The 15840-nt window shown below is 38.2% G+C and overlaps 1 protein-coding gene across 5 annotated transcripts in view; it reads left to right on the top strand.

Annotated features, from left to right (window-relative positions):
* SLC2A5 (solute carrier family 2 member 5) overlaps positions 1–15840 on the top strand; it is a 924962-nt gene that overhangs the window by 256487 nt on the left and 652635 nt on the right. For 3 of the 5 annotated variants that reach the window (XM_053690437.1, XM_053690433.1, XM_053690432.1), the window contains exon 2: positions 6219–6310. In XM_053690437.1, the coding sequence (XP_053546412.1) occupies positions 6266–6310 (45 nt within the window). In that variant the 5' untranslated portion in view covers positions 6219–6265. Of the gene's footprint in view, positions 1–6218; positions 6311–10975; positions 11084–15840 lie in introns of those variants that run through there. The other 2 variants (XM_053690434.1, XM_053690435.1) reach the window with 1 other exon arrangement.

Raw genomic sequence — 15840 nt, 5'->3', positions numbered from 1 at the left:
GCATAGAGAAGCTAGTGGGAAGTCTGGATTTAACTGTTCCTCAAGTCGAACCCATCTCCTCTGCTCACCAGCCACCCTCCAGTCTAAAATCCTTTGTAGGAATATAGACATTCTGTATCTCTCTAGGTCGGGCAATCCTAAACCACCATGTTCACGTGGCAGTAACATGGTGGTTTTGTTTATTCTTGGTGGGGTTTTTTTCCCCACACAAAGGTGTTAATTAAGTTCTGTATGTGGGATAGGTATGTGGGAGGCAAAGGAACTGGCACCGCTCCCATGATGTATAGCAGTCTTGGAAAAATATTCATTTTTATGGTATTGATTCTACCCCACCAGGAGAGTTTTTTTGAGCCCCAGGATGAAAGGTCTCGCATTATTGCTGTTTTGATAGGTATATAGTTAGTCTGGAATAAGTTGTCCATGGATTTAGGGAGATATATCCCTAGATATTTAATTTCTTCTGGACACCATTTTAGAGGGCAACTATTTTTTATTAGGTTTATGGAATGTTCAGGAAGACCGAGGGCTAGGATTTCAGATTTGTTCTGGTTAATAAGGAAATCTGTGAGTTTATTAAAGGGACAGTCTAGGCCAAAATAAACTTTCATGATTCAGATAGAGCATGTCATTTTAAACAATTTTCCAATTTACTTTTATCACCAATTTTGCTTTGTTCTCTTGGTATTATTATTTGAAAGCTTAACCTAGGAGGTTCATTTGCTAATTTCTTAGACCTTAAAGGCCACCTCTTTTCAGAATGCATTTTAACAGTTTTTCACCGCTAGAGGGTGTTAGTTCACGTATTTCATATAGATAACACTGTGCTCATGCACGTGAAGTTATGTGGGAGCAGGCACTGATTGGCTAAACTGAAAGTCTGTCAAAAGAACTGAAACAAAGGGGCAGTTTGCAGAGGGCTTAGATACAAGATAATCACAGAGGTTAAAAGTATATTAATATAACTAACTGTTGTTATGCAAAACTGGGGAATGGGTAATAAAGGGATTATCTATCTTTTAAAACAATAAAAATTCTGGGGTAGACTGTCCCTTTAAAGATGGAAAGTTCAGATAATAGTGGGGGGATAGATGTCTCGGGCTCAGTCAGGGAAAACAAAATGTCATCGGCAAATAAAGACACCTTGTACTCTTCCCCCCCCCCACGCAACACCCCGAATTTCAGACATATTTCTAATCTTTGAAGCAAAGGTTTCAATAAATAGGGCAAATAGTAGGGGGGAAAGAGGGCAGCTCTGACGTGTACCATTTTTAATATCAATCGGAGAGGATAGGGAGCCATTTACTAATATATGGGCGCTGGGCGAGGAATATAAGGCGAATATCTGCTTTAAAGTAATTGAGCCAAGGCCAAAAGCATGCAGGGAAGCTCTTAAATAAGACCAGTTAACCCGGTCAAAGGCTTTTTCAGCATCTGTGGATATAAATGTGGTATGGATCTTTTTGTTTGAGACATGCCAGATTAGATGTATATTGCGAACTGTATTGTCTCTTGCTTCACGTCCCGGGACAAATCCAACTTGGTCGTTATGTATAAGGGTGGGAAGAAATAGATTGAGGCGGGTTGTAATTAATTTTGCGAAAATCTTAAGGTCAGTGTTAATAAGTGAGATCGGGCGATAATTGGTTATTAGGTCTGGTGATTTGTTAGGTTTGGGGATTACGGTAATATGTGCCTGGAGTGAGGACGGCGAGAAGGCTCCTAACTCATCTATGCTATGAAAGTATCTTAGCAAGTATGGGGATAATATTTCTTTAAATTGTATATAATAGGAGTTCCCGAAGCCATCAGGGCCAGGAGCTTTGCCAGATGAGAAGGAAGAGATAGCGTTCAGTAGCTCCTCTTCTGAAAATGAACCATCTAATTCATCCCGTTGTTCCACGGACAATTTAGGGAGGTTGATGTCGTTGAGATAAGTTGTTATATCTGTCGGGTGAGGGTCAGCCGAACCTCGTCTTATATTATAAAGGGTGACATAATAGTCCCTGAAAGCCTGTATAATGTCTTTGGAAGTGGACTTCCTAGCACCGCCCGAGTCGCAAATTCCCATTATGTATTGTTTATTTGTACGTTTCCAGAGCTGGCGGGCTAGCATCCTGCCTTGTTTATTTGCCCCTTCGTAATAAACTTTTCTAAGATATAAGGCTTTGTTCTTGGCCTCAGTGCCCAAAAACATACGGAGCTGGTCTCTTTTGTGGGTAATACTGTCTGTCAGGGATGTATTTGTAGGGTGTATTTTATGTAAGTCCTGTAGTTTGCCAATATCAACTAGGAGAGAGTCAAGGTATATATTCTGCTGTTTCCGTCTTGCTGCCTTAAGTGCAATTAGCTCCCCTCGGAGAACACATTTGTGAGCGTTCCATATGTGATGTATGTCAACCTCGGGAGTATCATTCCTTTGGAAGTAGTCAGTCAGTGCCTTTTGTATCTGTATGAATGTCTGGGGATCTCTGAGGAGGGATTCGTCAAATCTCCACTGAGAAGTGGAAGAGTCAGTGGGGCGCCAGTATAGCTGGCAGCTGATAATGGCATGATCTGACTATGTTATGGGGTTTATATTAGTTTGGGCGATAGAGGATAAACTGGATATATCAGCAAAAATGTAATCTATTCTGGTATATAGTTGGTGGGGGTTGGAATAAAATGTGAAGTCTCTGTCGTTTGGGTGTTGGAGGCACCAATTATCGTGTATTGCCAAGAGTTAAAGAGAATGTTTAATTTGCTTTAGTGTCTTGTTTGGTGTGGAGGACGAGCCAGTCGAGCAATCAAGCACTGGATCGAATGCCAAGTTGAAGTCGCCCCCTAAGATTAGGCTGCCCTTAGCTACTTCTAAGATTTGTTACTAAGTTGGTGGAAGAAGGGGGCGGGGTTCACGTTCGGGGCATACAAATTTACTAATGTCAGGGTCTTATGATAAAGATGTCCCACCAAGATCAAATATCTTCCTTCTCTATCCTTATGGAAGGAAGAAACGACAAAGGGCAGACCTTTATTAATCAGAATCCCAACCCCATTGTTTTCTAGTAGTATTAGAGGAGAAAAAACTCTGCCCAAATTTTTGGAAACTAGTTTTAGGTTCATGTCCCCTTTTAAAGTGGGTCTCCTGGATAAAAAGGATGTCACTTTTGTGTCTCCTATAATCTCTTAAAGCTATTGACCGCTTTTGTGGACTATTGAGACCTTTGGTATTATGGGAGAGAATTTTAATTTTAGTGAGTGAACTATTCATTGGCATGGAAGTTAGAGAGAACAACTGATGTATATAGATTAATAGAGTTTTTCCCCTGGAGTAGGGATGGGGCTCCTGAGACTGGACAGGAGGGGAAAAGGGGTAGGAGATATAAAAGAAAAGAACAATAAACACAAACTGAGTGTTGAATAAAAGCATAATTACATATCAAAAACATAAATACAACAATAACTATTGTATTAAGTGTACAGGCCAATCTGCAATACACCTTACAAAGGGGGGGGAGAATATCGTCTGTTGTACTCTTAGGTTATATTGTAATCAATCTATATCAGGATTAGGTAGTTAAGCAAGTAGTATGTTATTCAGTGGTCAGGAATATAAAATATCTGCTAGAAAAAAACATCTAAAGGGAGGGCCTCACTAGTTGGGATTACTAGATAAAACCAAGACAATCATTTATTAAACTGAGGAGAGCTTAAGCTAGAAAATCCCCAACCTGGGCAGTGGGGGGCCAAATTATACTAATTGTGCACAAGACTGTATAAATCATTGTGGAGCGTTATTTCACCAGAGTATATCATGGTATAAGGTGGAATTTTAAACATAATAAACAGTGAACAAAGCTATATCTTAACAGTTTAGAGGCGGGGCGTAAGAATACGGTTTTCTGTTTCAGCCCTGGTATTTGGTGTAAAGAAGACATTCTGTAAACCTAAAAAATGTAAAATAACCTCAACGTGACCTTAACATTGGTCAACATATTGCAAGATTAAATACAGCCCTTGTCCATCTACCACCTCTGTAGTGACGGAGGTAAAAGTTAGATTGTAGCACCTAGGTTTGTTTGTCCGTGTTCAGTAAAGTAGAGTTTGTCACGTATTTTCTAGACCAGAAGTCACATTGAATTAGCTTGAATGCACAAAATCATAACAGGTTGTACAAAAGCATGTTGAGAATCATTAAACATCTCACTTATTTAACAAGCTTACTAAATAGCAATTTAGGAAAAGTGTGTTGGGGTTCCACCTTTTAAAGTGTGTCCTGGTAAGTGACATGGTTAATACTTTAGAGGAGCACGTCAAATCAGATACAGCAGGACAAAGAGCAATACATTACCAAGGCAGGTCCAACCTTCATTTATCTACCGGGACTACAGTATAAGGGGCACAGGAGAGAGTTAGTATCTCCATGGTTGTTAACTGGTGACCCAAAAATGTGAATAGACCAGAGAAGACAAAAATCAAGGGTCAAACTTGGTGGAAAAGGAATATGAAACCTGGTAAAGGTGGTAGTTCAAGGAAGAGGTATATCATCTCTCGGTGATGCTCTATCCATTTTTCTTCTTTTTGGCTGGACTCTCTGCCACTGTGGTCTCTGTTCCAACGGATGTGAAGGTCCAGGCTCTGCAGGCGCAGGGGGATATAAGATGTTAGCTTCAGTTGGAGAATGGAATGGAATGTTTAGAGATCTGGAGAGGTTATCGAGATCACTAAAGTCCTTGTAGACAATTTGTGAGCCATTGTGGTTTATTATGAGACTAAAAGGAAAACCCCAGCGGTACCTAATACCACGTTCTTGGAGAGTGCTTGTTATGAACTTGACTTCCTTGCGCCTTTGAATTGTTAAGGGGCTGAGGTCTTGATAAATCTGGAGCGAATGACCTTGATATGATATTGATTGTCTTGTCCTAGCGGCCTGCCAAATGGTGTCTTTAGTGGTGAAGCGTAAGAATCTAACAATAACATCTCGTGGTGGCAATGGAGGCCTGGGAAGAGGGCGTAGAGCCCTATGGGCCCTATCATTATCTTCAGTCAGCAGCGGTGGAGAAGTAGGAGAAAGGAGCTGGAAATGGCCTGCTATATAAGTTTTAAGTTGTTCCTGGGGTACCTCTTCTGGGATGCCACGGAGTCTCCAATTGTTTCTGCAGCCCCGATTGTCTAAGTCCTCTACTTTGTCCTGGAGGGACTGCACCATAGAGTCCTGGATTGAGATTTGTTGCGTGTTGGCGCTGACTAAGTTGTTTACGGTTTCCTGGCCCTCCTCCAGGCATTCCATACGTGCTCCCATCTCATTGAGATCCCTCTTAAGGTCCCTCATTTCCTCTTTAATGAATGATTTTAATGACTCCAAGTCTGATTTAGATGGTAGGGAAGCAAGTTTCACTTGGATGGCTTGTAGTGGATCCTGTTGTGGGTTTACTGTCTCTGCAGAGCATGGAGGGCTCAATGAGTCAGATGCCCCCCCCCCCCCCCGGGTGCCATGGGAGCAGTTTCAGCAGAATGAAAGAAAGAGGACACAGATGGGGTCTGGGACGGGTTTTTCGTAGATTTATCTAATTTTTGTCCTTTCTTAGTTTAATTATGGATCTTTTCCCTCAGCTAGTAAGGCTCTGACTGAGGTGGCCTGATTTAGACAGCAGAGATTCTATGTGAGTAAGGTGGTTTATGAAATTTTTTTGAAAGCCGGGTGGACAGCTTATCTTATTTGCGTGTGTTTGTGCTGCAGGGAGGGGTCACTGCCCAGGTCTTAGTCGGAGTTATTTGACTTAAGGGTGGACTCCCCAAGTCACCAGTTATATAGCGGGGTTATGCTCTGTGACCCTGGAGGTGATATATTCAAATTGGGCTAGGCGGTATTTAAGGAACAAAGTGATAAATTGTTACTGCACTGTCCCTTTTTAAAATACAGAAAATAAGGTCAAAATAATAAACAGAAGTGTTCTGCATAAAGTGTTACTATGCATAATGAAACATTTGATATTACAATCTCAAACTGTTTTTATTTCTTTTAATGTTAAATATTTTAAAATGATTTTTCTTCATCTATTTAATGAAATATCTGAAAATGTTTCATAAAATATACTTGGTATTTATTTATCCTCTACAAATACATATATTTGTCATGCAGGGCTAGCTGGCAATGTCCCCAGATAGCAGAAATAACAGTTTGTTTCTCTTGAGTGTTTTATGGACAAAGTTCAGATTAAAGTCCCTCTTTCTCTTTTTAGAGTTCTTCTGATCGGCGGTTGCTCACACCTTAAGGGTTACAGACCTAATGGAAAAGGAGGAAAAAAAGAATGAGCTTGTGGAGATTAAAGGGGTAAGTTGAGAGGAAATTCTCACTCTAATGAATACTTTACATTATACATGACTTCAGTAGTTTTGTGTCTTCTAACAGTATGAAAGAATTGATGAATATATACAATGAAATGCAAAAAAAAAAAAAGTTACTTATGTCTTTTACACATTTTGTGCATTACATTTCCTAAATGTCTTTACAGATATAAATAGTATTCACATTAAAGGGATAAGAAAGTCAAAAATTAAATTTGCATGATTCAGATAGATGATGTAATTTTAAGACACTTTTAAATTCACTTCTAATTTAAAATGCGCTTTGTTATCTTTGTATTCTTTGTTGAAAATGAATACGCACATATCCTACACTAGTGGGAGTTAACTGCTGATTGGTGCCTGTACACATTTGTCTCTTGTGATTGGCTAACTAGATGTGTTCCTCTAGCTGCCAGTAGTACAATGCTGTTCTTTCAGCAAAGGATAACAAGAGAATAAAGCAAATTTGAAAATAAACGGCTAGTTTACAAGTGTTGGGGTACAGCTTTTAACACTGAAAAAATGGCCATACCAGCATAATGGCCAGGAACGCAGAGCAGAGGTTTAGGGGTTAATAATAGTTTATGGGTGTTAGTGTACTTTGTAAAAGTTTAGTTATGAGATTTGAACAGCCAATAGGATTTCACTAGCTCTCATTTTATTGGCTGATATAAATTTGAAGAATCAAATCAGCCAATAGGAATGCAAGGTACGCCATTTTGAAATGGCTACCTTGCATTCAGCTTCAGTGTACATCGGTGAGCGTATGAAGAGGACGCTCTACGCCGGATGGGATCGGCTTCCAGGTTTGCTCCGCTCCACGCCCCCGGGATGAAGATAGATGCCCCTGGGATGGATGAAAATATCTCCACCTGGATAAAGTCTTCTCGCCGCCTTGATGAAGATGGATGTGCGGACTTCTGGAAACGCAAGTAGATATTCTAGTGTTAGTGTTAGGTATTCTTTGGTTGAATCAGTGATGTGGGGGCAGGAGGTTTAGAGGTTAATAGTTTTATTTAGTAGCGGCGATGTCAGGGAGCGGCAGAATAGGGGTTAATAACTTTTATTAGTGTCAGTGATGTCGGGGGTAGCGGATTAAGGGTGTTAAGACTTGGGGCTTATGTTAGGGTGTTAGGTTTAAACATAACTTTTTAAGTGTCAGTTTTTTTAGCGGATTAAGGGTGACTTGAGGCTTATGTTAGGGTTTAAACATAACTTTTTTCCCCCCATAGACATCAATGGGGTTGCGTTAGAGATTTTCTTTTTACTTCAGGTGTTAGTTTTTTTTCTAACAGTCTCTCCCCATTGTTGTCTATGAGGAAAGCGTGCACGAGCATGTCAAAGCAGCCCTTTGATTTTGTGCGGTATGGAGCACCCTGTTTAGCGCAAAATTTGTAATCTAAGTGAAAGTAAATTGTGGAAAGTTGTTTAAAATTGTATATTCTATCCAAATCATGAAAGAAAATGTTGGGGTTCCCTGTCCCTTTTAAGTATCCCTAACAATTGCTAGAAACTGTAATAATGTAAAGCAACAAAAGAAAAAAGAACACTGTTTATAACTTTTAACTCATATTTAATGCTGTATGTAGAATAGAAAAAGAGGGTTGTTTTATAATACAGTTGGAATAGCAATTTCTTCCCGGTATAACGTCTTTGTTTCTTGGCTTTTAAACACACTTTATGCCGCTGATCATACACGTGCACTCGATTATTACAATTTACAAGTACCATTTTGGCCCTAGTCACAATCTATTGGGATCCGTATTTTTAGCTGTTTTGCATCCTGAAAAGTCTACTTTAAGATTTGTTCCAATAGACTTCTGTGAAAAGGAATCACAAGCAAGGGCGCCCCCTAGTGTAACACTGATGATATGTGAGATTGGTATATACTTATCAAAACATACAAGTGTGGCAGCACCCAATTGTGCTTAGTGGGGCGTTCTGGGAACTCTATGTCCCAGCTCACTGATCCAAAGAGCAGGGAGATCCTCTTGACTGTTCCTATTGCTTTGAGCTGGATAATTAAAACTCAGACTTCCAAAAATCTCAAAAAATAAGATTTTATTTTACAAATTAGTTTTAAAAAACAAAAGAGCACAACATGTACCCTATGTATATTAAAAAACAGTAGCGCAACGCTTTTCTCATCTATAATTTTTATTAATAAGGTCGCTCCATACATTAAAAAAAATGCTGAGAACACAAAACAACTAAATAAACATAACAGAGACACATTGCAGATCATGTACTGTGTTTACATCCTAGAAAGAAAACGAAAAAAAGAAAACGAAAAAAAAAAAAAATACTCGATAAATCCTAATTCTGCATAGAGTGAACTTTACCAATAATTAACTCGGCAGACTTATAAGATTTATCTGTGAGCTCCCACAAAGTCAGCAATTCAAATTAAATCCAATCAATATTATTGTTAACAGAACATATACTATGAATTCACAAAGTAGAAGCTATAATAGTATGGGGTAAACTCAACCTTATATTTATATAAAGATTCGGAATAACCACTGTAGACAATTAGACATTTCTTTAAGGGACAAACGGAAAAGAAGAGAGAGAACAAAAAAAAAAAATAAGAAAAAAAATAATAATAATACTAAACGGGAAGTAGGAAGGTATGATGCAATGAGTTTCTCAGCTCTCCTGGCTGTTTCCTCAGGCTTCTGTTAGTTCTCTGGAAGTACTGGCTTTTAAATAAAAGACTATCCAATCACCAAACCTTTGGATACCCCACCCACTAATACAGGTGTGTTATTTTAATTACCTCTTCCCTTAAAACCACAACTTATTCTCCTAATGTCAGATGTTATGTTAGATTAATTTGTATACAATATTAGCACAAATGTATAATTCACAATCCTATCAATGATAAGTTAATAAAAAATATATATTCATATAACCATAACTGTCAAACCGTCCACATAGATGTTTACAAATCTACTATTCTTCAGATGTAATAATCATGTCCCCCATCATGTACTTGATATCTGTCATTAAAAAAAAAAAAACTTTTTTAACCTTTTAAAGCCGTTATGACGTTCTATTCCGTCATAATTAGACTGGTCTTTAAAGCCGTTATGACGGAATAGAACGTCATAGCTAACGGCTGTCCTGAAGCCTTCTGTGCTTCAAGGATTTAATCGCGGTCTGGAGGGCATTCCTAGGATTGTAGGGACGCCCCCCAGATGCGATCCAATAATTGAAATCTTGCGATCGTATGCACGATCGCGTAGTTTCAATTTGTCTACATCGGAACAGTTGTTCCGATGTAGGCACTTTAACCTTGTCACAAAAGGGTTAATAGTCATGATCGGAATTACCATGGATCTTGTGTATTTTTATACCTATGTTGCCCTCATATATGGATAGGAAGGGGAAGCTTAAAAATGCTTGATGATGAAATGTGAGTGTCTTTATCTAATATTCCACCAAATATTCAGAAATTGTGTTCATCCCATCAACCTCATACATCCCATTAAAATAGTAAGTAGCTATTGGTGTTATTAAACTTTTTTTTAATTCTTGCACATACATACTGTTACTTGAAAATACATTTTGTTATTATATAATTTATGCATGTGTCCGTATCTCTTAAAACAAGTTAGTTTAACCTCCTGTTTGCTAGTAGTACAACTGAATTACTGTGTCGCAAAATGATGTAGGTCTAAAAAGTGTGTCACCAACATGAAAAGTTTGGAAAGCTCTGCTCTACACTATAGAGCTGAATACAGTTCAGCAATCGGAATACATTTCCGGCTCACTTTTCAACTACTTTTCTAGACCATTTTTGACACCTCAGGGCACTTGATAAGCTTTTCTGCTTCCTGTGAGACTTTTTCATGGCTAATTCCAAACATAATTTTACATTGCCACTGTGTTAAACACTCTGAAATGGCCACTGTGGATACATTCTAGAGGTTTATTAACATGAGATTGATTCATTAAAGCTCCATCCCTATTAGAGAGGCTGTAATTAGTGAACAGTGTACACATTTCTATATGCATAGAGACATATACATATGTAAATGTGAAGACCATGTGATGTGATGTACAGCTATGGGGGTCTGAATGAAAACTCAAAGGGACATGAAACCCATCAATTTTCTTTCATGATTCAGATAGAAGTAAATTAGAAAGTTTTTTGTTTTTTTAATTTGTAATCTCTATTATCTTATTTGATTCATTCTCTTGATATCCTTTGTTGAAAAGCATATTTAAATAGGCTCAGTGGCTGCTGATTGATGGCTGCACATATATGCCTCATGTGATTAGCTCACCCATGTGCATTGCTATTTCTTCAACAAAGGATATCTAAAGAATGATGCAAATTATATAATAGAAGTAAATTGGAATGTTGTTTAAAATTGTATTCTCTGTCTGAATCATGAAAGAAATAATTTGGGTTTCATGTCCCTTTAACAAGAGTAAAGAAAGCTGTAGCAACAACAGTGAAACATGCCTTGGAGGATTAAGGCTTGCCACAGAGAAGGGTGAGGGGAAATACCGGCACAGGGCAAAACAGTAGGTGGAACTGTACATGAAAAGGACACTGGTGGTCCGTATTTTGTTCCTTCAATTCTATGTACCTGTGTTAGAACCCTGAGTGACTGAAATGCCTTGTTTGTTTTAAATATAGGTTATCAGTATATACTTTTTCATAAATCATCCAAGAAACTGATCCTGCATTGCCTTTGGGCTGTTAACAACACTATAATATCTCAGCTGGATTTAAGCTCTGGAATGTGTGAGTACCACAAAGTTATAGTCAAAGAGATTTTATAAATCCATACAGTATTGCGCTATGAAATATATTCTTTTTCTTTGAGGAAAAAATCTTTTGAGGACTGAATTCAAACTCTCTTGCTTCTAATGCTCAGTATTGCTGTGTTAGAAATACTTTATATAAAAAGAAAGCAATCCCTAAGTAATAAGGTGTCTGTTTATTCAGTTTTTATTTTGTAAAAGCACATATATTCTCTTTTTTTTTTTAAATATTTTTATTGAGGTTGAAAAATAAAGACAGTACAAAATTGCCGCATATACAGTCAGCATAGAACAGATAGAAACAATCAACAGGGTCATTGTAACACATAACATTGCGAGGTGTTCACACTGCAATACTGCACATATAGCAAAGTAACATTAAATCAACCTCAGTTTTTCTTATTATGGGCGAGAAAGTATCACCTTCCTTGGAACTGATAGAGTATAGACTATAATATAAAGTATAGAATATAATATATGATATAATATATAAATAAAATAAACTCCCTTCGTTATAAATAAGATCTATAGCGAAGCCTTTAAACTAGCACATAGAGACACTTATGGGCTCTGTCTTAATCTCAGTGGCCTCAAAAGAGGCAACTGAGAGATGTTTTAAGATTGAAGACTTAGTTGGCAAGTGATGTTGATCAGTCCTGCTGATCTAGGTAGGGTAGATAGATTCAGCACTATGGTATTGTATAAGAGTAAATACTAAGGGAGTAGTTGAGATTGTGGTATAGGCAAGAGAAACCGCATATGTAGTCCTCCTAATCTAGTAGGCTCATTACATGGTGGGGAGGGGGTGGTTTAGTTGCGGTGGATTGCAAGGACTAAAAGCTTAAACTTTTATACATCTGGAGTAGAGACGGTTTACTAGGAAAAATTTACATTTGATTAGCCCATGCCAATAGATATATATACCTTCAGATTTTGGGACAGCAAGGTTATTACAGGACAGAATAAAGGGTAGGTTTAAATAGTGCCGTGAATATTAATTCTGAGAGTTTACCTTAAAATAATAACTCTTGTAGGGACTATTCATAAAAGGGATACCAGTGGGCTTGTTGTGTTATCTGTTTAAGTACTGATACTTGAAGGGTGAAGATCAAAATGTATGTAATCTCCGGATGCAATAAAAGGCTAGGGTGTCTTCTGAAAAGGTAGCATTGCCTCAGTGTAAAAAGACAATTGTAACCGCACTACAACATTAAATATTATGTTCTCTTTTATCAACTACATTGGTCCCATTGTCTGGGCACGGGCCCTATAGCCCGCAACAGGTACCTGCACTAAACAACAAAAGAATATTACAACAAGAGGCAACACACACCATACTATAACTGGACATGATGGGAAACGGTATAGAATCATACTAACCTTCATGGAGAGTTATTACAAGTCCCACTGCAGTTAAGAACTGACAGAGAAGAATGCAGGGGGCAGCACTGAGAATAAGTCACTATATAAATAAAATACTAACAGACAATATTATGAGATACCACCAATGAATCACTTCTGTGGCTAAAATTACTTAAATGTGGATGTCAATGAAGCTAATAATATTTAAAATTAGGGAATTCTCCACACAGATACTGAGAGGCTATTCAAATAGATGTTCAGAGACTATTTACATAGCTAGTATCTGCTAATTATCTTTAGTGTAGTAACAAAGGGTTCTGCATTAGGGGCTGCATCACTTATATTCAGAATCTTTGGCATGTCAGATTTCAATAGGGTAATTGGCATATGAGACTTCGGTGTTAAGCAGAGAAGATAGCTTACTTGCCAGTTCCAGTTTGAGTGAATAATGTTTAGGAGATCATAGATATGCGAATATTGTTCAGGACAAATGAGCAGCTAAATCTCTAATTAATAGATACATTAGTAACAAAGCAAACTTGTAATATAGATAAGTAATAATTCCTATTATAAGCAGCCCACCTAGTATTACCCAGTGAGGTAGTGAGGAGAAACAGAAGAAGGGAATTAGTATATGTGTACAGGTTAAATCAGGGATAGGAGTTCTTAAGTATGTGGCTTATAAATATATTTGCTTAAATTGTGAAATAACAGACATACCTTTAACACATTAAACTGTACTGCGATTAAACTATGAGTTGCTTTAAACCAACCTATTATTATGTATAACTCCTCAGTAGATTTATAGTCTAGATGAGTGATCTCTGACTTTCAAACTTGTATGCAAAACAGAGGGAGATACCAAACGCCTTAATAAGCAGAAACTTTCCTCCTAGTTGTGTCCCACATACATCAAGATAAATAGTGTGTCTGCAGAGGGCAACTCGATAGCAGTAGAACTGGGACTCTTGGAGAAGGTCCAAGTAATATAGTGAACTGAGCTAAGCCAAACATGCACAGAAATATACTGTGTACAGAGTGTAGTTGAGCCTTGACTCCCCTCCGGTGGTAGAAAATGGTAATTACATCCTCCAAGAAAGGATATTAATTTAAAGGGACACTGAACCCAAATTTTTTCTTTTGTGATTGTGATTTTTTCTTTTGTGATTCAGATAGAGTATGCAATTTTAAGCAACTTTCTAATTTACTCCTATTATCAATTTTTCTTCGTTCTCTTGCTATCTTTATTTGAAAAAGAAGGCATCTAAGCTATTTTTTGGTTAAGACCCTGGAGAGCAGTTGTTTATTGGTCGGTTAAATTATTCCACCAATCAGCAAGAACAACCCAGGTTGTTCACCAAAAATGGGCTGGCATCTAAACTTACATTCTTGCTTTTCAAATACAGATACCAAGAGAATTAAGAAAATTTGATAATAGGAGTAAATTAGAAAGATGCTTAAAATTGCATGCTCTATCTGAATCACAAAAGAAAAAATTTGGGTTCAGTGTCCCTTTAAGTCTCGGTTCTGCAATGTGGAAGAGATCTATGGAGCTTAAAAGGGCAGATTATCTGCTGATCTATAACAAGCAACCACTATTGAAAACAGTAGAACATTACTCAAGACAGAATTTGCCACTCGAGTATCACAAATTACATATTCCCAATAAAACTTAAGCTTGTCCTTTCAACACTTTAAGATTAACAGTAGGAACTACAGATCATATGCTCAACTTTAGACTATCAGATTGAGCTCGCATTCTATTGGCTGTTCCGATCAGCCAATAGAATGCAAGCTCAATCTGATTGGCTGATTGGATCAGCCAATCGGATTGAACTTGATTCTGATTGGCTGATTCCATCAGCCAATCAGAATATTCCTACCTTAATTCCGATTGGCTGATAGAATCCTATCAGCCAATCGGAATTCGAGGGACGCCATCTTGGATGACGTCCCTTAAAGGAACCGTCATTCTTCAGTTGGACATCGCCGGAAGAAGATGGGTCCGCGGTGGAGGTCTTCAGGATGGAGCCAGTCGTCATCGGATGATGATAGAAGATGCCGCTTGGATCAAGATGGTTGCCGGTCCGGATCGCCTCTTCTTCCCGGATAAGATGAAGACTTTGGAGCCTCTTCTGGACCTCTTCAGCCACCGGATGATGGATCGCCAGCTCCCGCTTGGGTTGGATGAAGATTTTGGAGCCAGGACAGATCGGTGATACCTGGTGAGGTGAAGACAAGGTAGGATGATCTTCAGGGGCTTAGTGTTAGGTTTATTTAAGGGGGGTTTGGGTTAGATTAGGGGTATGTGGGTGGTGGGTTGTAATGTTGGGGGGGTATTGTATGTTTTTTTATTTTAATTTAATGATAGTATAGTGTTAGGTTTAATTGTAACTTAGGTTAGGATTTATTTTACAGGTAATTTTGTAATTATTTTAACTAGGTAACTATTAAATAGTTCTAAACTATTTAATAGCTATTGTACATGGTTAAAATAATTACAAAGTTGCCTGTAAAATAAATATTAATCCTAAAATAGCTATAATATAATTATAATTTATATTGTAGCTATATTAGGATTTATTTTACAGGTAAGTATTTAGCTTTAAATAGGAATAATTTATTTAATAAGAGATAATTAATTTCGTTAGATGTAAATTATATTTAATTTAGGGGGGTGTTAGTGTTAGGGTTAGACTTAGCTTTAGGGGTTAATCCATTTATTAGAATAGCGGTGAGCTCCGGTCGGCAGATTAGGGGTTAATAATTTAAGTTAGGTGTCGGCGATGTTAGGGAGGGCAGATTAGGAGTTAATACTATTTATTATAAGGTTAGTGAGGCGGATTAGGGGTTAATACCTTTATTATAGTAGCGGTGCGGTCCGCTCGGCAGATTAGGGGTTAATAAGTGTAGGCAGGTGGAGGCGACGTTGAGGGGGGCAGATTAGGGGTTAATAAATATAATATAGGGGTCGGCGGTGTTAGGGGCATCAGATTAGGGGTACATAAGGATAACGTAGGTGGCGGCGCTTTGCGGTCGGCAGATTAGGGGTTAATAAGTGTAGGTAGCTGGCGGCGACGTTGTGGGGGGCAGATTAGGGGTTAATAAATATAATATAGGGGTCGGCAGTGTTAGGGGCAGCAGATTAGGGGTACATAAGGATAACGTAGTTGGCGGTCGGCAGATTAGGGGTTAAAAAAAATTAATCGAGTTGCGGCGATGTGGGGGGACCTCGGTTTAGGGGTACATAGGTAGTTTATGGGTGTTAGTATACTTTAGAGTACAGTAGTTAAGAGCTTTATAAACCGGCGTTAGCCCAGAAAGCTCTTAACTACTGACTTTTTTCCTGCAGCTGGAGTTTTGTCGTTAGATGTC

Source organism: Bombina bombina, chromosome 8, assembly GCF_027579735.1.
Source record: "Bombina bombina isolate aBomBom1 chromosome 8, aBomBom1.pri, whole genome shotgun sequence".
Taxonomy (NCBI): domain Eukaryota; kingdom Metazoa; phylum Chordata; class Amphibia; order Anura; family Bombinatoridae; genus Bombina; species Bombina bombina.
This window is presented reverse-complemented; position numbering and strand designations above follow the sequence as displayed.